We start from the raw sequence: 22,032 nt of genomic DNA on the forward strand, positions 1-22,032 counted from the left end.
TGGATTATAGTGTGGCCCAGTCTGGGTAGTAGAGTCCACCTGCCTGGGATTGCATTGCAGCTATGCCTCTTAACTGTGTGATGTTGGGCAACCAACACGAGTCTTTTAAAGCCTTGGCTTGCTTGTCTGGAAGTGGGGATCATTATAGTATCTGCTTTGTAGAAGGATGGTCAGAACCGAATGAGATAACCTCTGTAAGTTACACAGTATGATGCTTGACATGTGGTTTATGTCCAATAGACGGTAACAGCTGTTGTTAATGTTGTTGAAGGTGAGACTTGTAATCAGTCATTTGTTTGAAATATAAAACATTAGTGAAAGGAGCCCTGAGCAAAAACAAGTTTGTGAAGTGGTCTGAATGGCTATTAGATGCTCTTGCCTGCTCTTACATGATGACCATTGAGAATGGGGCAGATTGATTCTGTGCTCACAAATAATATGCCTTTATTTTGGCATGTGTGAAATTGAGGCTAGAACACCAAATGAAATTTCCCCCCTTTTTAAAGTATAATCAAGTAAACCATATTCATTATAGAAAAACAGTATACAAAATTTGGTGGCTCAGTTGGTTAAGTGTCCATCTCTTGATTTTGGCTCAGGTCATATCTCAGAGTCATGAGATTAAACCCCTTGTGGAGATTCTTTGTTCCTCCCTTGCACTTTCTCTGTGTTTAAAAAAAAAATATATATATATATATATATATTATACACACACACCGTAATATGAGGGATAACCACTTAAAATTGGACTTATATCCTTGTAGATTTTTTTCAAGCATGAATTTTTTGAGGTTAAGATTTGCTTTGATAGCTTTTTAGGTTTGTGCCCTAACTTTGACACTTGTGCATCTGAATTATTTTTTGTTATTTTCAAAGCACTGTTTATGATTCAAAGAGATCTAATTATTTGCTTCGAACTCTTTTGGTTTGTACCTGGGTATCAACACGTACATATGTATATTTTTAAATCTCAGCATGAATCCCAGATTGCAAGCTCAGTATTCTTGGTTGCTTACCATTTTGGAAGACCTAAAAGGAGCCGTCCTCTACCTTACCCTCCCTGATACCCTGCCGTTCCCTTCAGTGGTGTCACATGTTCAAGCCGCAAGGGGGAAGCAAGCCCAGCATATCCAGCTCTTGTACACTTGCAAACAGTCTCTTTCTCCCTCTCCTCCACCTTGCACGTCTTCCTCTCCCTTCACATCTGTCTGCCCTGTTTACTCTAACCCCCCGGCGCCCCTCCTCTCCATGTCCCCAACAGCACACACACTCACCCATGTCTGCCTGTCTGGGTCTCTGCTTTGTCTTTCCCTGTCTGTACTTGTCTGCCTTTTGGGCTGCCTAACTATCTCTCCCTTTGCTGGAGCCATTCAAAGTACCCTTCTTATTTAGGGACAACAGAGTGTGCTTTCTCTGAGCTGGTGCCAGACCCTGTAGAGAGGAGTGCTTTGAAAACTCAACTTGGACTCCTCACCAAACCACACTGCAGTTATGCTTAGCACCCAGCCACCAGTTTGCCCACTTAACAGAAGGTCCCTAACCCTACCCGTACCTTGCCCATTCTCTTTTGATCTAGGAACACTTTTTTTTTTTTTTTAAAGCTGGAAGCCCAGTTTAAAATCTTATGAAAAGTAAAGGCCCACAGTGAAATGAGGGGGAGTCCAACTCAGCTGTAATTAAATTTGTTTTTTCCTCTTTGCTTTCTCACAGAGAGTAAGCCAGATGCCACCCATTCCAGAGAATAAGTTACCAGACCATGATGTGAAGGAACAACTTAATTCAGCAGCATGACAAGGATTTGAGCTGGCACTTTTCAGCCAGAATCTGTTACATGCACACGCCTGCACGTGTGTGCCTGCACACACAAGTCTATTTTAAGTTTAGTGAATGAAAGTCACATAATAGATTATCATTCTTAGTTTTTAAATAGCTTTTATTACTGAAGTATAAAATGTAATTTTTTTGAAATGTTATCAATACTTTTACAGCTGCTTTTTCATGCTAGGAAGCTTTGATTTTTTTTTTTTTTTTAATTTTTCTAGTGCAAAATCCCAAATCAAGTAATAGCTGAAGAAAATGGTGGTATTGAGCTATGATGGGAATTGAGAATTAAAAGGATAGCTTGAAGATAAAGTCAGTTCTGCTGTCCTACAGCACACATTCCTAAGAGCTTACTGCACTCTGCAACATTGTGGAATAAAATCCACATGAGACTCATTAGGAGAATGGGGCTATGGGCACAGCACTCAGAACTTCATTAGTGATGCACACAAAAAAGATAGGAACCTGGCAGAAAGAGTAGCACAGTGCTCTGGAGATTAAATGGTTAAGAATAGGTGACTACTAGGAAATGAACTGACATTTGCTTCTGGAAGGAGATGTTGGAAGAGCTGCAGCTTGTGAGTTATTGTGAAGAAGTAGACAGGTTATCTGGGGTCTAGGGAGAGTTGTAGCACCAATTGTGGATGGGTGTGGCACCTCTCATCCACAGTGGCCTGGGGTGCATGGTGGATGTGTGGGCAAGGGGTGTGCACCCACGTGGCTCAGTGCAGCCAGGTGTCATTTTTCTGCCTTGACGTAGTACTTTCTGCAGATGAAATCTTATAAAAGTGGATGCAGTATTTCATATGCTCAAATTGTGCCTTTGTATATCAGTGGCTTTCGAATAAAGTTGCTTTCTGAAAATAAGCTTTACAAGCAAAACTATATTGAATTAGGTTGAGAATCTTATTTATTTCGTTTGATATCAAGAGAAAATACTTTTTAAGTACTTTAAAATCACGTTTACTCTAAGACACTAGCTTGAGAATTTTGATCCCCAGAGAATAGTGAAAGGATGTACTTCATAAAAGTTTAAGTTGGGAGTTTTCTCCCTGTTCATATCACAAACATGGTATCATTCCTGCAGTACACACTTCATTTCCATCAAGAATACACCAGATGATTTCCACGGGTGAACATGGAGGAGTATTTTAATATTTATTTTAACGTATATGGAAAATATATAGAACAAGCTTGTCAAACCTGCTGTTTCATAGATACTATTGTTCGGAGAAATCATTCCAAGTTGAGGGTAGTCCCCTGCTTCCCCCTGGGTGATGCGAAAATGGACTGGAGGGTAGTCTGAGGCTGCTCCTGGCAGAGCAGCACCACTGCTGATTAAGGGACAGGGGACAGGACCTCTGGTCATCCTGAAATCCTATACAAGAAGTGTCCTGTCCGAAATACCAGTGGTGCCCCCACAAGAGAGACTGGTTAATATTGGTGGCAGAGGAGGAGAACAGTAGAGCTGATGAATTACATAAAAATGTTCAGTAAAAAATAGTATTTTTTGTGGCTTTGGTAAGAATGATGGAAACAATTTGCAGTTGCTGGAAGTCCGGAAAGCAGTAGTTGAGGACAGGGAGCAGTGGTGAGCTTTACTTAATAGACCCTGATAGGAAGCGCCCCATGCCCGGCAGTGTTCTCATTGCCCTACAAGTGTTAACTTACTCAGCCGTGGCTAATGGTTCTGGAGCGTTAGCCTAGTGTCAGGCGGCTCTCAACCTTGACTGCACAGTGGAATCACACAGGGGCACTTATAAAAGTCTGGATGCTCAGACCACACCCCAAACCAGTTGAATCAGAATCTCTCTGGCATCGGAATACTCAGGCATCTGTATTTGTTAAGCTCATTAGGTTCTGCCACTGCGTAGCCAGGGTTGAGAGCCATTGGTCCCCCGCTGTTTCACATCACTCCTCCTCACCAGACAAGCCGCACCAATGGTGCAGATGTTAAGTGAAGGTCTGCTCTGCGCCAGGTCTCACAGGGGCAGAGATGACCCAGACAGGAAGCTTCACCATCCAGGGAAGGCGGCAGAACTGGAAACAGATTTTTACAGTCCTGCCTGACAAGTGCCGGTGCTTGGAAGGATATTCAGACAGTGTTTGGGAATCACAGAGGAGAGAGAAACTAAACTAGAGAAGAAGAAGAAGGAAAAAAAAAACTCAGATGCCAAATTTAGAAAATTACTAAACTTAAGTTATTTTAGTTTTCCCTTCTATGCACACAACTTTGATCAGAAGAAGAAGAAAAAAGCAACAGGCACTTAAAGTCACTGTCAGTTTAGAGGCACCTGGATGGCTCAGTGAGTTGACAGACCCTTTTTTAAAATTTTTAAAAATTTTTTTAAAAATTTATTTCTGAGAGAGAGAGCACGGGAGGGTCAGAGAGAGAGGGAGATACAGAATCCAAAGCAGGCTCCAAGCTCTGAGCTGTCAGCACAGAGCCGGACGCGGGGCTTGAACCCACAAACTGTGAGATCATGACCTGAGGGGAAGTCGGACGCTTAACCGCCTGAGCCACCCGGGTGCCCCGACTGTCTGACTCTTAATTTTGGCTCAGGTCATGATCTTAACGGTTCGTGGGTTTGAGTCCTGCATTAGGTTCCTCGCTGACAATGCAGAGGCTCTCTCTCACCTCTGTTCACTCTGCCCCTCACCTGTTTGCAGTCCCTCTGTCAAAATAAATAAACCTAAAAAAAAAAAAAAAAGTCACTGTCATTTTAGCTGTCCTGACTTGGTTGAGGCCTTTGTGTGGTCTAGTTGGACAATTGGACTTTTGTCTGTAGATCAGCATAATAATTTTGTCCTGTTGTAGAAGGTTCTTAAGTACTTCATAAATTATTGTTGAACTGATGGCCTTCTGGGAGTAAGTCATCTCAGCCTTGCAGAGAACCTCAGGACTGGTTAAAAAACAAAAACAAACAAACAAAAAAAGACTTTAGAAATAAACCATTTGTATGGTGCCTATAGTCACTGATTCTAGTTTGCTTAATTTTTTAAATGTTCATATAGCTTCTGTCTTGTGATAAGTAAATGTTGGATCAAGTACATTTTAAAACTTAAAGTTAAGCCGTGCATTGTTTTAAATTGCAAGTTTAATTGAAGGCAGTCCTTAAGCTACTGTCATAAGGTACTTAAGTAGATAAAGTTCCTAAATAATTTAGTTTCAGATAGTACCATTCTTCAGCAGCTCTCTATTTATTTCGTATGGATTGCTTTATGATGAGAAAACCTGATTTTCCAGTGGGTAGACTTATTTTCAGGTAAACCAGTGTAGACTGTACTTAACCATGAGTTACTTCCTGGTTTAAGAAACAAGTGCAGCTCTTTGTGGTATTTATGTCTTGCACCGTCAGCATCTCAGCAGTGTGAACCTGGGCTGTGCCCTCTGTACTCAAGTGAGATTCTTACAAAAGAGGGAGTAAAGTGATTCACCGGAAAATTTCAGCACAGGTTCAAAGAATGATAACCCTAGAAACATTCTCATTTGGTGTCACATGCTAGTGGGTAGCGACAGAACAAAAATTAAGGTACAACTTGTTTCTTGACATTTGCGATTCAAAAAATTGGAAAGCTGCTGTGCTAGAAAGGAAGATGGAATGTGTGCGGCGTCAGTATAGATAGCTCTGTGGAGGAGCAGGTGATGTGCTGACTCCCCGTTGGCATGAGTGAGGTTCGTTCCTAGTGAGCATAACCAGAGGTTCTTAGGCGTAGAATGGCCCTTTAATTTCCTAATGGCTATCTGCATATGGTAAACCACTTTATGCTGAGATGTTTCCAAAGCAGAAGGACCAGTTCCTAGAATCCTAAATAAGTCTGTGAGGCCTAGATAAGCCGTTTCTGAAAGCTGCTGAGTGAAATATATTTTCACTTAGTGACGCATATTTGAACCTAAATGTGTTGATTTCAGGGGACTCTTCCAGGATTCCGTTGGAGACTTGCCTGAAACACGGTGTCTTTTTTTCCCCCCCCTTCCCTTTTCAGAAAGAAGACACAGCTCCTCCAGCAAGCCTTCTTGGGCCGCTCCTCCCACGTCAGTATTTCCCTTCTTCCCTTCTCTGTCCAAAAGCAAAGGAGGCAGCGGAAGTGGAAGCAGCCGTTCTTCCAGTGGAGGTGCTGGAGGCGCATCCTCATTAAGTTCCAAGTTGCTGAAATCACCCAAAGAGAAACTGCACCTCAGGGGGAACACCAGGCCCATGCAGCCCATTCAACAAAGTAGAGTCCCCCATGGTAGAATGTGAGTATGGCCCGGAGGGTTCTCTGCGCTTTGGCCGGGTGGGGACGGTGCCCAGCAGGAGCCGAGAGCGCTGTGAATCATGGGGAAGAGCGCCTGCTTTGGGGAAAAATCAAGTACGTGTTGTTTCCTCTTGCTTTCCTGTCCTAATTTGGAAGACTTCACAGGACAGGAATAGTGATAATGATCAGGTCAGCAGTGCTTGTTGATGGACTCTTCGTTGTGTACCAGCTGTGGAAATGTGGCTCTGTTTGTGGGCTGTCATTGAATTGTCACAGCAACCCTGTGGAACACCTCTGGCTCTTATGCCCATTTTGCAGATGAGGACCAGGACGCGTAAGGTGGCTGAGGAGCTTTAGCAAGCTCTGCGGGCAGATAGGCGTGGGCTCACATACCCTTCTGTCACCTGTCACTCTCTAACCGCAGGGCTTTGAACAAGGCCCCGTTTCTCTCACGCTCGGAGGGTAACAGCCAGAGGGCAGCATTTTTGGGAGAAGTAGAATTCATGTAGCTGCGTCAAGCACCTGGCGTCATGTCTGACCCACAGGACACAGTAAATGAATGGGTCCTGGTGCTTCTGCTGCTGCTGTTGATAACAGTAGTAGTAAAAAGGCTAGGCGAGTCCCAGATGCTGTTCTAGGATTTTCTGGAGCCCGCAAAGCAGATGGGGAAACAATGCTCGCCCCCTGTCCCCCCCGCGCACTAGTATTGGATTCACATCACAGTGGCAATGAGGGAAGACCGGAAGAAGTTCACATCGCCAGGCAAGGCTGTGGCACGTCTGCACAGTGGATCTGTAGGCTGCCGGCTCCGTGTGGTCATGTGAGGGAGCAGCCGCGTGCTCCCTGGAAACCTTTCTTGCCTTGTCATGGTGGCCCTCAGCCCTGGTGGCGGCGGCTTTTCCCTGGCCTGCCTCCCTTTCCCTGCCTGCCACACATCTCAGTCCGAGGGTCTGTAACCTGGTTAATCTCAGGGCAGCACCTAGCACCTGCTGCTGCTCGAGGACCTTGCCAGCTGGGCAAGGCTGTGGCTTCTTGCAGTGTATCCGCCACTGTCAGGCCGTTCCAGGTACAGCTGTTTGGTGCTGTTTGTCCTGGTTGCTAAGCCCCCCCAGCCTCTGCTCATCTGTCAGAAGTGCAAGTACAGCAGGCTTGGCTTTCGTTCCTGGACCGTTCTGAAAGCCAAAGAAAAAGCCACTGCTACGTGTAAGTCACTCGCCAGCTTAACAGCTGTTGGAGCATGGACTCTGCTGAACAAAGTTTATAAAACCCCATCAATCCAAATCTGCTTTACTGGGATCTGGGCTTTAGAGGGGGACCGGGCCAACTGTTAGCTCTGTACCAACATTTGCCATCCACATGGTAGTGTCAGTAAGATTCCCAGCAAAATCAATTCTTTATTAGTGGCCCAGGTATTCCATGCTCACCAGCGTGTGCCAGGCACTTCTATTCTGCACTCTGATTATAGAAACCTTTTTTAGAGACTGGAGAATTACCATTTCAGTGACACATTACGTAACTAAACATTGGTCTCCCTCACTGACAGGGCAGAGAGCCTCTTCTCGGAGGTCTAGTTAGGCTCATTTGAATTCTTGTATGTCCTTAGTGACATTTCTTGGACACATTATGTAATTCGTTATTCTTGCCTCTGTTCACTCGGTTTGATTTGTTTTGATGGATCCTTTCTTTAAAATGATAGTTCTCAAAGATGTTCTCTAAAGGTTTTACAGATGGTCTTTGGTCCTTTTAGACCGATTCCTGTTTTGCCTCTTGTGGGAATTGAGTTGGGTATCAGGCTTAGTTCTCTCATGAGCTCATGTGGGAGATTGTCCTGGATGATGAAAAACCAGGTCAATCTGGTTGTCCACTGGTGTTTTTTGCCTCACCAGAAGGGCTTATAGACTGAATGACCGTGAACCTTACCAAGTTCTCTGGGTAGTCCTGACACACTTTCAGAAGTTGCCTTTGGGAGCCTAGCTCTGTGTAGTGTGTGGGTAGATCAGGCTCTGCCCTCAGCCCTCGAGGCTCACCCCTTACCTGGAGCTGCTGGGGCACTCGGGTGCTGATGTCTTGCTCCCCCCATGACAGCATGACGCCTTCTGTCAAAGTGGAGAAGATGCACCCGAAGATGGACGGCACACTACTGAAATCTGCGGTGGGGCCCGCCTGTCCTGCTACTGTGAGTTCCTCAGCGAAGCCTGGCCTTAACTGCCCCTCAATACCAAAGCCACCCTTGCCTTCACCTGGACAGATTCTGAATGGCAAAGGGCTTCCCGCACCATCCACTCTGGAAAAAAAGTCTGAAGATAATTCCAATAACAGGAAATTTTTAAATAAGAGATTATCAGGTAACTTCACATTTTTTCCCATAATGTGTATAATTGGGTGTTGATGAGGGAACCGATGGACTGCTGTCTGCGAGTCCTTTTTTTTTTTTTTTAAACTGGTCAGCGTCAGCTTTATGTGAAGTTCCTGAGGTGCTCTGCTGACCTCTTCACTCTTGCTTTTAAAGTACATGTGTCTGCAGGTAATGTAAAAATAGCTTCCGAGCAGAGCATTGTGAATGGAGTGCTGCAGGGATGCTGACTTGCACAGTCCCTGCCCTGTCCAGTGGTGGCAAGAGTCCCCCGCGCTTTCTGTGGCCTCTCTCACTGCGGTGTGGCAGCACTCGCATGTTGTAGCTTTTATATTTATTTACTATGGAGTAGATTTTGTTCAGGTTATAAATGCTTGTTTTGAGGATTCTCCTACTGTTTGCAAAGCGAATGGAGGAGTATTTGATGAGCACATTGTAATGTCTGTGTGCTTTTGGCAGAAAGAGAGTTTGATCCTGACATACACTGTGGGGTCATCGATCTCGACACCAAGAAGCCCTGCACCCGGTCTTTGACATGCAAGGTAGGTGGGCTTCTGGACAGGGCTGGGTGCGCTGTTGAGTGCACGGAGCTGGGACCGTGGCACTGCCCCCCAGAGGGGATCTGGTGCGTGGAGCATTGTGCATTTTGTAAATGAAGGGATGAAGAACGCCTTGAGTTCAGGACCCTTGTGTTATAAACTGCCATCGGAAGAGATGTTTTGCTTCCAGTGTCCTATCCAGAGGAATAGTGTCCTTGGCTAATCAGTCTGCTGTTTTCAAAGACTGTAAATATATTCTCAGAGAGATTTAAAATGAGAGCCTACCCTTTATTTATTGTGATTTAAATCGTATGAATTCAAAACAAGTCCAGAAATTTCCTTGGTGTATGTGTGAATACTCTTAAAATGCTGTGTAGGGGCACCTGAGTGGCTTAGCCAGTTAAGTGTCCAACTTCAGCTCAGGTCACGATCGCACAGTTTGTGAGCTCGAGCCCAGCATTGGGCTTTGCGCTGATAGCTCAGATTCTGTGTTTCCCTCTTCTCTGTATCTCCGCTGCTCGCTCACTCTCTCTCTCTCTCTGTCTCTCTCTCAAAAATAAAGAAATATTTAAAAAAATGCTTGTGTAATCAGTGGTTCTTAAATTTTAAAGAACCACTTTAAAATAATCTGATTTTGAGATAGACTTATTTTTCCATTTCTAAAAAAAAATACTAGGTAACATACAATCTCACTCATACATAAGCTACGAAAATGTGACGATCCTCCTCTCTGTCCCGAGTTTTCCGTTAGAATGCCAGTGTGCTGAGAAGCAGGTGATGCATTTGCTATGATGCGGGGGGTCCCATTGGAACTCCTACACGAACGAGCACATATGCTTATGTGCGTTTCTCTCGAGAGCCTCCCCAGCTCCCTTTCAGAAGAGTTCAGAAACTGTTGAGAATCACTGCTTTAAAGTAATTTAAAAACTGTTGTTTGGAGGCGGGGGTAAAAATTATAAACAATTTTGTTTTCGAAAAATTAATAATTTTTTTGGTGTATTATTTTAAATTTTACCCAAGGTTATGTTTGTGTAATGGACTTCAGGCCCCACTCCACCTCCTAACAGGAGGAATGGCAAAATCTTCAGAAAGTGGAAATGTCATTGCTTCTTTTTTTAATGTTTGTTAATTTTTGAGAGAGAGAGACAGTGTGAACAGGGGAGGGGCAGAGCGGGAGGGGGACAGAAGATCCGAAGTGGGCTCTGTGCCGACAGCAGACAGCTTGATGCAGGTCTTGACCTCACGACCTGGGAGATGGTGACCTGAGATAACAGACTGAGTCCCCCCAGGTGCCCCAGAAATGTTGTTTCTAAGGGGTTCTTATTTTAGTTTAAATTTCAAATTTAATTTTAGCATGTAGATTTTACCTTACAACAGTGGTTCTGAATCTTTAGAGGAAAGGCGCTGGCTAAGAGCTCCTTTAAATATCTAATTTTAAAAACATCACAGATCATCTTCCCCAAGGAAAAAATACATATACATATATATTCTGAATTTTGCATTCTGCCTCAGGTTTGCAGCTACCCTCACCCCAAGCCCCCACCCTTGAATCTCTGAGCTAAAAACTCCTATCTCAGGACAGATTGCTTTCGTATAATATTAATTGAACCCCTATAGCAGTGTGGTGGTGTTTGAAGATAGCTCTGTAGAACTGTGCCCCGAGGTAGCTGCCCCCGAGGGAGTCAGTGAAGACAGGCCTCAGTCCTGCGCCACGTTGTGACCACAGCTTGCCAGCTGCCGTCGGCCCTCTTCCTGCCTGCCTGGCTCTCAGTACGTGAATTTCCTAGTATTAGGGCGCCTGTGGTCAATGAAGGATGCTTGCTTTATCCAAGCTGCTCTCCTTGAATCGTCTCTGGTGGGGCACGCCCATGAACCAGAAGCTTTACCAACTCACAGTGTGCAAGACTGACCAGCCTTCCTCCTGAAACTTTATTGATGGGTAAATGGGCTTCCTGTGGATGCTGCATTGTTCCCCCAGCCTCCTGTTCAAGTCGTGTGTGCTCTCCTTGTGTTCTGTTCCGGGTGTCGTCACGGTAGCATGCTGCTAGGTCTGTCTCCGCGTGAGCATGTTTCTGCAGCCCCAGTGTGTCACGAGTTCAGCACAGAAGTGGCAGGCCTGCGCTTCCACAAGCTGTCTTTCCTTTCCTCCTGTGTTCTCTTTGTCCCCGCTTCTCCCTTTCCCTGCCTCTGGTGTGGCCTGGACCCATTAAGCTGTGGACAGCGGCCCGCGCCTGAGGGCCTCCGCTGGATGGCTTCCGTGATGCCAGGCCTCTCCTGCCCCAGACCAACAGTGCAGTCCTTCCTCTGCAGTGTCGGGGGGTCTGCTGCCGCCCGCCCCGTCACTTGTTCCCTGTGGTCTGCCTGCCACCCTCGCTGTCCCTTCCTCACCTCCTTGTCTGTCTGATGTCCTGTTTCTTGTCCTCTCTGTCTTCCATGTAAGTAGATTTTGGCTCTGATACTCTTGCCCATTCAGTCATTGTAGAAAGTTTTGTTGCATACATTTGGGCACAGGCCTCATTCTGCGTCTCAGTGGATACAGGCTTTGACAGAATCAAGACCGCTCCCTAGCCTTGAGGGGCTTACAGTGAAACCCCTTACAGTGAGCGAGATGGAGGTTGACTTCATGAGCACTCATGTATGTGCAGAGTTAACCACTGCTGAGTAATAAAAAGGAAGGAGGCCTGTGTTATGGCAGCCATCAGTAGGGGGACTGCGCCAGGAAAGTGTCCTTTGCCATAGCAAAACCGGGCTGAAATCCACACGACTTACCTGGGCGAAGAGCCCATGAAGTAGCATGTGTAAGTGTTCTGGGATGGGGCAGAACAGACACATTAGGATCTAAAGGGCCAGCCAGGAGGTTGACCAGCAAGAGGCGGCGGCACTTGGTATGAAAGGAGTGGGTAGCACAGGTATTCGATTACCCAGTTACATGCCCGTATGTGGGCATATGGTACTTGGGCAGCCCTAAAGAATCCTGAGAGGGGTGGGAGGCTCAGTGGAAATCCTATTTATTTTTCAAACCAAGCTGAGGAAATATTGGTCAACTCTGCCTCCTTTGTTGGCTCAACTTTGCTGTTCTCAGCACTAGGGGACATTCAGAGATGAGGAATAGTTTCCACATCTGTCCAGAGAGATAGGCAGGTGGACCAGTGGTGTTATATGTCCATTCATTCATTCATTCAGCACATAGTAGAGGGCCATCATTTTTGTACACTTTTTTGTCTGAAGCATTTACTGAGTGCCCAGTGCACTAGTAGGTAGCTAGTAAAGCACTGAACAAAACAAGCTTCCTTATCTTTATTTAGGTTACTTTCTTATGGATCTATGACATTTTAAAGGAAATTAAGTAAAAGTTTAAAAAGAAGCTAAACTCACTGATGTAACTATCTCTGCCAGGTTAAATTTTGAGCAGACATAGTATGTCCAATCAGGAGGTAGGTTGTTACTGAATTGCAGAAGGACATTAAAAGCTTAATTCCCCTCCAACCCCTAAATTATATCAAACATATAAGCTTATAGAGCAGTGATACATTTGTATAACGTGTAGGCTCATAAACACACACAAAATACCATTTGCGTTATTTTTGTAAGGTAAAAGAGTGGAGGAAATCTGTAGATGAATTAAGTTGTATTTGCGATATATGATTTGGGGTCACTGTCCCCTTACATTTTTGACAGACTCAGACCCCAGCAGTAGGGAATGGTCAGGATAACTTGACTTTGGCTTCTTCTAGGAATAGTATTAGCCCCAGGTGAGCCTTAAGAAGAAAACAAACAAAAACAGGAATTATCAAATGCATTTGGTGTATAGGCATTTTTTTTATGTGCCTCAAACAGGTGTTTCTGTTAGTTACCCTGCTGGCATTGACCTTTCTTTTTTTCGATGTACCCATTTCCTAATTCTGAAATGAGATGTCTTAAGATGTAGAAGTGCAGTGTGTCAGTTTTCTTGATGTCCATAGCACGTGTGTGTTTATACGATTCGCTCTGCTTCAGAATCCCTTCCTGTTCACAGCCTTTCTCCTCCTGGCCTTCCACTCCTTGTGTCTCTTCCGAAGCAGGATACGTCCTGCCTGCAGGGTGCTCTGGGTCATTTTCTCTTGACATGGTATTTTCACCGGAATAGAGAGAAACACTTGTGTAATTGTTACTTTCTGGCTGTTACTGAAAAAGGACACTTTTTCCCCCCTTAAAGTAAGCTCTATGGCCGTTGTGGGGCTTGAACTCACAGCTCCAAGATCAAGAGTCACATGCTCTATTGACTGAGCCAGCCTGGTGCCCCTGATACATTTTTTAGGCATAAGCGTTTCTTCCTTTTTAATATTTAAAATCTAAATGGCCCCGAGAAGGATTTTTCTCTTTGAGTTGGTAAGACCCCCCGATAAATAAGGGCACTGTCACCTCTTTGTTTCTACTGTTTGCCATTCACTTACATACCAGGTGGCACAGCTAACATTCCTTCTTTCTTCTGGTGGAAATAGCATCACCAAATAGGTGCTTCTGCTCTAGCTAAAGAAAAAAGGTCACACTCCTATGATTTATATCAAATGATGACCAGCCTTTTAACTATGCTGATGGTCCAGATTGTTTTTGCTGTTTTTTTTTTAATTGGAAATGATGTTTTTGCATCTATGACAGAGAAAAAAATATTACTGAGATTCCTCAGTTTTTATTTTTATTTTTATTTTTTTGGTCTGTAGACACATTCCTTAACTCAGCGGAGGGCTGTCCAGGGTAGAAGAAAACGATTTGATGTGTTATTAGCCGAGCACAAAAACAAAACCAGGGAAAAGGAATCGATTCGCCATCCGGACTCTCAGCAACCAACGCAGCCTCTCAGGGACCCGCATCCCGCCCCTCCTAGACCTTCACAGGAACCACACCAAAACTCTCATGGAGTGATTCCTCCTGAATCAAAGCCTTTCGTAGCTAGTAAACCTAAACCTCACACCCCCAGTCTTCCAAGGTAAGCCAAACCCTCCAGATCTCTCCTTCCTTCAAAGAACAGACTCGTAGAGACGGTGAACCCCAGTGCAGTTATGCTATCGAGGCCTGTACATCAGGCTCACTGTAAGAAGATGAGAGATTTTTCTAACTGGATTTTAAGGGGAAAATATGTCAAGTTCATCAGTAACTTTCAACCAAGGCTCTTCTTGGCCAAATGCAAGCAACAGAATGAAGCAAGAGTGATCTCCACTTCTGCTCAGTGTTAGGTGTCTCTTAACCCCACCAAGCAGTGCTGAAACTCGAGTGCTGACTGCAGGTTTTAGTGACTGGAACATTTCGCACGGCTTTGGCAGCAGTTTCCCATTCATTTGTTTCACTTCTTGCAAAAATAGAGCAGTGGGAGGCCTTGCTGGGGATAGGCATTCAGCCTGAGTTTTTACAGCATCCATTTATCAACCTGTTTTTTCATTCATTCATTTGGGACCCTGGCCTAAGCATGTATTAGGCATTTTAGCTGTTGAGTGAGTAGTGGATCAGAGTGTCTTGTGAAAACTTCTGTACATACCTCAGATGCAGTGAAGGTGGACTAGAATATATGTGTGTTTGTGCTTGTATATTTAACCAAGTTAAAGTAAAGGTCTCTGTACCCAATTTCTAGAGGGAAAGGATAGAGAAAGGTGTAGAGACTGAGGCCTTCACTATCGACCACCAGCAGCAAGAACTTCTGCCTAGGAATGTGCCAACCCTTGGTTGCTGTGCCTAACCTTCCCCCCTCACGTGCCTGCTCCTTGGCATGGTCGCAGGAGGGGTGGGAGTGGCTGCCCACGAAATCCAAGCATGTGTGCTAGCCTGCCCCGATGTGAGCCCTGGCTTTGTGAGCAACCCTGTGGGGGAGCCCTCGGAGGGAGCTCCCGAGAATGTGGCCGAGCCCAGGCTGTCGGTTCCTTGGCAAGGCCTTTCTTTGGCCATCTTCTCGTTGAAATGTTTCCATCTATGAAAAAGTAAGCTCAGTTCTAGGATCAGCAGGCATTTATACATATAGGAAGCATTCAGCACTGCCCTTAGTAGTAGGCTGTAGATGACCCATCATAATACCCCCTCCTCCTGTCCCTCTCACGTGTAGAGCACGTTGTCAGCTGTGTAATTTATTGCTTCCATAACCCAGATCCAGGTGGAATTTGAAGAGGAATCAAAGAAAGAATTCTCTTAAATTCCACTTCGGTCTCCCCTTCTTTGAAGAGAATAGGAAGGGGCCCTGAGCCACCCAGGTGGCTATAGAAGGAAGAACCATTCATAAGGTACCTTTGGGTACATCTGGCAGACCGCTTCCTGTGACACCGTGCGGTTCAGGAGAGTGACTTCGTCCCTCCCAGGCCACCTGATCAGCGTTTGTTGCCCCAGTGCTCCTGGGGGACCCGAGGCCTCCCCAGGTGGTCTTGGACACGTTATTGTATCTGGGTTAAGGCAGCTGATTCCCAGATGTGTGATCTGATCGCTGCTGCACTTTCTACTCACCAAGGCCTCCAGGCTGCCCTGCACAGCAAGGTGGGAGTGCCCCCGTCGACCCTCCTCCAGTCCATGAATCTCCACACCCTCCCCTGCCTGCCACTGAGCCAGCTTCTCGGTTATCCAGTGAGGAGGGAGAAGGCGATGACAAAGAAGAGTCTGTTGAAAAACTGGACTGTCATTATTCAGGTCATCATCCTCAGCCAGCATCTGTAAGTTCCACATGCACCCCAGTGTTGACCCTCCCCACACAGGAACAGGGCGCTGCCAGGGGCGTGCCAGGGATCTTGGCGTGCCCGTGTGTGTGTGTGAGAGAGAGAGAGAGAGAGAGAGAGAGGGAGAGAGAGAGAGACATGGTCAGGGTGTGGAGCAGCTCAGAACAGGACGCCCTGGAGGCGACGGGACCCCACCTGCTTTTCCCTTTCTCTCCAGTGGAATTCAGGGCTGGGCATCACCATGCCCATGCTTCACAGGCAGCATCCCTCAGAGTGAGAGCTCTTCCATGCTCAGCTCCTCTCCCGAAGTGGGGAGAACACGGATGGGCCGCGCCGCTGCCGGCATTAGCAAGCACGTGTGGCATGGGTGTTCTCTCTTGCAGTTTTGCACATTCGGGAGCCGGCAGATTGGAAGAGGCTATTACGTGTTTGACTCGAGGTGGAACCGGGTTCGCTGCGCCCTCAACCTCATGGTGGAGAAGCATCTGAACGCGCAGCTGTGGAAGTGAGTGCCGGGGGTGGGGAGAGGGGCCAACCTCACCTGGGGCAGCATCCTCTTTCTTTCTTACCAGACTGATCTCATGAAGATGAGCTTCTCTAAAATGAAAACGTGCCCTTTCGCTATCCCTGAGAAGCCCCTCATCATTCATGCATTCAGTCAGTCTCTCAGCAAACATGCCTTGCTCTGGAAGCATGGGAGTTCCACACGCGTGGAGTTGGCATTCTGGTTGGGGGCAAAGCACAAAAACCGCCGAGCAGAGAGTCAGTAGGGGTCATAGCTTGTCATAAGGGAGATCGTGGACGCACTAACAGTCACTGGCACTTACTGAGAGCTTACTGTGTGCCAGGCAACACACTGCGGTCTCCAGTGACCTTGACTTTCCCTATTTTACAGATCATGGAACTGAGAAGTCACACAGCAAGTTGGTGGTAGGGCCAGGATCTGGACCCAGAGGCCCTTTATTTCCAAACTAAGAGCTAGGATGAGCAAACAACAAGCCCGAGGGATTCAGGGAAAGTCTCGCTGAAGCGGTGGTCCTAGAGAAGAGCCAGAGATGGATGAGGAGAAGCAGCCAGGGGAGGGTGGGGCGGGCAGAAAGAACCATGTGTGCAAAGGTCTTGAGTCAGAAAAGATCATACTTGCTTGAAAAAGGCAAGAAAGTGATTGATCATGGTGCAAGATGAGACCTAAGAAGCTGGCAGGGACCAGATGACCCTGAGGTTGATTCTGAGTGCAGTGGGAGCTGCAGAGGCTTTCAGGAAGAGGAGCTGTGTGTTCTGATTTACAGTATAAGGTGGTCATCTTGTGTGGCAGTATGTGTGCAGCTATTTCCTACATGGGATTCTAAGTGGAAGAAGAGTTCCGTGGCCAGAGGGCTTAGCTTTTTCTCAAGTGACATCCCATTTTCATTACCGCAGGACTTCTCAGAGCCTTGAAGGCGCTTGATTATAACTCTCAAAGCAGGAGATGTTATTTATAATGTAGAACATCTCCCAAGCTGTTTTGACCTGGGAACCTCTTTAGGGGAGCATTTCTGGGAACTAACATTTGCTGGAACCTGCTTTGGGAAATACTGAGTTTTGCTAAAGCAGGGGGGCTGCCCAGTAATCCACATGTCATTCCGTATTCTCCATTTGGGCATCATTTCCTCGTGCCTCCTTGAGCACACTCTGCCAGTACATCCACCTGCCTGGCCGCCTTGGTTTCCTAAAGGCAGACAAAGCTAGTCAGAGGCCTCAGATAGTCCACAATCCAGAAAACCACCTCCGTGATCATTAACAGGACTTGCATTCTTCACTTAGAAAATCAGACCCAGAGCCGTGGTGCCCTACTATCTGATTTCACATTGCTTCCTGGGCTTTACTAGGTAAGAGGCTCCTCTTCCTTCTTCACTGAAGGACCATTGCCCTTGCTCAGGAAAAAGAGTCGGGGCACTGGTTTGTTGGGATTCTGGGGGTCTCCAAATATCAGAAAACCCCCAAATACGTGAAATCTCCGCTTCATATTTCTTCACACTACCCGCCAGGACTTGGGGAGCGTACTCCTAAGAGTTTACAAGTGTCCTCAGCATGGCTTCTCCCTGTTATCCTGATGAGTGGTTCATGGCCAGCAGTTGGGGTGCATTTAGTTTCGGTTCCTAGTGGCTTGTGTGGAGGGGTTGGCATCTTCGTGCGGTGAACTTGGGAAAACACAAGTTCATGAGGTTGCATCCACTGTCTCTCTCTTTGTTCTGTCAGAGGCTGACAACGTTATCAATCACTCATTCCTAGCAAGGGGGAAATCCTGCCTTTCCGCTAACATGAACTTTGGTTTTAAAAAAGCCAATACAGCTGTTTTGCTCGATGAGCTGGCTCACAGGCTTGGGCCAGGTGGAGCCCGGAGAGAGGTGCCGGCAGTGAGGTGCATGCAAGTTTCTCAGGCAGCCCCTGGGGTTTGCTGGGAGGAGCTGCGCGCGTCTCAGCTGGAGGGGACAGTCCTCAGCTGGCATCTTTGATGCACTCAGCCAAACTCCCAAGGTGGTCCAGGTCTCATCCTGCTGGCTGGGCCAAAAGTCCCCTCTTCCAGCAGGCCCCCACTCTGGGTGACAGCCTCCTCAGTCCCCTACTCCTCAGTTACCTGTTACGGCTAAGGATTTGTGGAGGTGGGATCTGAGTATGCCAGTGAAAGAAGTCCTCTTCAGTATAGCAATCTGGACGGTGGTCAGATAGACCAGCACATCCTCTGGAGCATGACCATGACCGCAAAGGCCAGTTCCACACTCTCATTTCTGCCAACTGCTTGTCCATTCTTGACTGGGGACCACGATTCCACATCCCTTAAGAAAGGGATGGGATCGGGGCGCCTGGGTGGCTTAGTCGGTTAAGCGTCCGACTTTCGCTTAGGTCATGATCTCGCGGTTCGTGGGTTCGAGCCCCGCGTCGGGCTCTGTGCTGACTGCCAGCTCAGAGCCTGGAGCCTGTTTCAGTCTGTGACTCCCTCTCTCTGACCCTCCCCTGTTCACGCTGTCTCTCTCTCTCTCCTAGAAATAAATAAAACATAAAAAAAAAAAATTTAAAAAGAAAAAAAAAAAAGAAAGGGATGGGATCATCATCAAAGGGTTTTTCTTTGGCGGGGGTGGAATAGGGGGCAATGTAGAGGTTGCAGAATTTGTTAGATTGGTAATTCACTTGCGTAGAAAAAAGAAAAAAATGAAAATAAAGAGGTATACATTTCAAAGTTCTAGTCCTCCTGGTCCCTACATTCCTATTTCCCACCTTCTCCCCCCCCCCCTCCCCCCCCCCCCCCCCCCCCCCCCCCCCCCCCAGCCTCCAGACGAAAGCACTTTTATTAATTGCTCATGTATCTTTTACGGAGTTAATTTGTATAGACGTAGATCAGTACGATTACATATCCTTTGTCTCGTCCTTATGCAAAAAGTAATGAATGACTTAAAAGAGCTTTTTTACCAATATGTTGTGCAGAGAGATCCACATGTCCCCTCTATGGAAGCTTTCCCTTTTCCCAGGATTTGGGTCCTGCAGCCTGGTATTTAGGCTTTGTCTCCCTGAGCCACCTGGTGGCCGCGCAAAGCCACTGCACCCAGCCAGTGGGAGCAGCACTACATTCCTACGTTTACAGCAGGGCTTCTCAGAGGTGCCAGTGCCCACGGAGTGCCTGCCTGGGACCGGGTTGAGATCCAGATTCTGATGAAGAGGGTCTGGGTGGAGCACAGGGACTCATCATTTCTCATTGCCTTTCAGGTAATGTCCGTGTTCGTCCTCTCTGAGTAGCATGGGGATGGAGCCCAGCTTCTCAGTCTTTGCTTCTTGTTGGAATCTTCCAGCGAGATTGAGAAACATCTTGTGTCTGAGCGCCACCCCACAGGGATTTGGGTGTGGTCGGCCCGGATGCACCGATCTTTAGGGCCAGAGCTACACTTCTGAATTGGGAGGGTTATAAGCGGGTACAAATACTCACAGTAAATAGTTCTTTTTATTAATAGTTATAGGCCTTAAATAGCTGCTGGAGAGCACTTGGGCAGCAGTGTAGGATGGCTTTCACTTGGAAGATGAGGAGCTGCAGCCCCAGCTGGTGTGGTGACCAGAGCGTTCGTTGTGGCCCGTGGTCAGGACCGGGCCAGTCTTGGTGCTTGGCTTCCTTCCATTCAGGCCAGTTTCTGTGTTGTTACCTCGGTGTTAATTCTGCCATAGGGGTTTTTGAAATTTTGGAGCTGTCCCATTTTAAAATCGGAGCAAAAGTAAAAAGGGGCCTCCCTGGTTTGCCATTTGAACGACACTCTACTCCCCAGGTCGGTACCTTGCCCAGACGTTAGTAAGGGAATACATTGTGCCAGCCTTGTGGCTGGGGACTCCAAGATGTGCTCCAAGCCCGGAGTGAGGACCTAGCAATTGCTGTGAACTTGTTCTGCCCTTCCTTTCCCCTCCTGTATCCACGGATTGTCTCAGCATTTGCGTGCCTTCTGGGTTGTGGGCGCCACGGGCACAGTTATGAATAAGGTGTGCACTGCTCTGTAGAGAGCTTAGTGATCAGCGTCACACGTGGAAGCTGCCGTGGGTTCCCCCAAGTCTGGGAACTGGCAGCGTGAGTCCATGCAGAACCAGGCGAGTCTGGACAGGCAGGACAGATTTCCTAAGAATGTGATGGTGGCCTGACACCACGGGCTGAGCAGAAGTTGGGGTCTGAGTGTTGCAGGTGGAATGTGGACGGGGCCTCCCGTGCAGGCCTGCTGTTGGGGCAAGAAAGGTTGGTGGGGGGAACCCAGGAGCCAGGGCGGTGAATGGAAGGAGGCCGTGTGGGGCTGGGGGCCGGCGGCGGATGCGGCGCACAGGGCGTTCCCTGCCAGTGTTCAGAGAGCCCCGGCAAGGCTCTGCGGGGCTGGAAGGAGGGAAGCGGGGGGACTGACCGTGCACTTCAGACTCTCTGCCCTGGGTGATTGGGCGCGCCCCCGCAGACATTTCCCTGGAGGCCTGTGGCACTGACTGCTCATTGCCCCCTCTCTTGGCAGGAAGATCCCGCCAGTGCCCAGCACCACAGCACCCGCCTCCACACGCGTTCCTCACCGGCCAAACGCGGTGCCCACGTCGCAGTGCGGGGTCAGCTACCTGACGGCAGCCACCGTGTCTACGTCCCCAGTCCTGCTCTCGTCCACCTGCATCTCCCCAAACGGCAAATCGGTACCAGCTCATGGAACCACACTAAATGCACAGCCCGCCGCCTCCGGGGCACTGGACCCTGTGTGCAGTATGCAATCCAGACAAGTGTCCTCTTCGTCCTCGTCCCCCTCCACCCCCTCGGGCCTGTCCTCCGTGCCCTCCTCCCCGATGTCCAGGAAACCTCAGAAGCTGAAATCCAGCAAGTCTTTAAGGCCCAAGGAGCCTTCTGGTAACAGCACTAACTGTCACAACGCCAGTAGCAGTACCAGTGGCGGCTCAGGAAAGAAACGCAAAAATAGCTCCCCACTGTTAGTTCACTCTTCCTCCTCCTCCTCCTCCTCTTCCTCTTCTTCTCATTCCATGGAGACTTTTAGGAAGAACTGTATGGCGCACTCGGGGCCTCCCTACCCCTCAGCGGTAGCGTCTTCCCACGGCATCGGCCTCAACTGCGTGGTTACTAAGGCGAACTCGGTGAGCGTCCGGCACGAGCAGTCAGGGAGGGGCCCCCCCGGGGGGAGCCCCGCTGAGTCCATCAAGAGGATGAGTGTGATGGTGAACAGCGGCGACTCCACGCTGTCTCTGGGCCCGTTCATTCACCAGTCCAGCGAGCTGCCCGTCAACTCCCACGGCGGCTACTCACACTCTCACACTCCTCTGGACAGACTCATAGGGAAGAAAAGAAAGTGCTCGCCCGGCGCAGGCAATGTCAACAACAGCAGCAGCAAGCCCACAAAGGTCGCCAAACTGCCAGCCATGAACAACGTGCACATGAAACACGCGGGCGCCGGCCCGGGGGCACAAGGCCTGACGAACAGTTCCCTCCTCCATCAGGTAGGACACGGCCTGTGAGCCCCGCGGGGACGCCCGCTGCCTCTCCCTCGAGCTCGCGCCGGCTCGGATGTGCGTGGCGGGGTTGGTTGGTTTGCCTGTAAACACATGTCCGGCTCTGTGGTCTCTCTTCAAAAAGGAAGAGTTCACGGCCGTATGGAGGTAAAACAGTCTCTCTGCCGGCATTTCTCACGGGAAGCTGCTCCTGGGTAAGGAGACCGTGACATGCATCCTAGCACATAGGGCCGCGGAAGCCGCATGGCCTGCACAACGGCAGGGTCCCCTCCAGGGCCGGGGAGCACGCAGGCCGGGCCTTCTGCAGGGTGTGCCTCTGGTTTGTTCCTCTGCAGAAAGCTGGTCTGCAGTCACACTGATCTAGAAAGGGATGGTTTAAATTTTTAAAGACCTTTTCATTTTTCCCATCAAAGAA

General features: G+C 48.0%; 1 protein-coding gene across 2 annotated transcripts in view; it reads left to right on the plus strand.

Moving 5' to 3' along the window:
- The window catches only part of ATXN7 (ataxin 7), a 53,583-nt gene that overhangs the window by 25,584 nt on the left and 5,967 nt on the right, over positions 1–22,032 (plus strand). For both annotated transcript variants that reach the window (XM_039240060.1, XM_039240061.1), the window contains exons 2-8: positions 5,809–6,061; positions 8,146–8,405; positions 8,873–8,955; positions 13,653–13,918; positions 15,419–15,617; positions 16,004–16,125; positions 20,627–21,605. In XM_039240060.1, coding sequence (XP_039095991.1) covers positions 5,809–6,061; positions 8,146–8,405; positions 8,873–8,955; positions 13,653–13,918; positions 15,419–15,617; positions 16,004–16,125; positions 20,627–21,605 — 2,162 coding nt within the window. The remainder of the gene's footprint in view (positions 1–5,808; positions 6,062–8,145; positions 8,406–8,872; positions 8,956–13,652; positions 13,919–15,418; positions 15,618–16,003; positions 16,126–20,626; positions 21,606–22,032) is intronic.

This window comes from Hyaena hyaena, unplaced genomic scaffold (assembly GCF_003009895.1).
Source record: "Hyaena hyaena isolate Hyena2069 unplaced genomic scaffold, ASM300989v1 scaffold_167, whole genome shotgun sequence".
Lineage (NCBI taxonomy): Eukaryota > Metazoa > Chordata > Mammalia > Carnivora > Hyaenidae > Hyaena > Hyaena hyaena.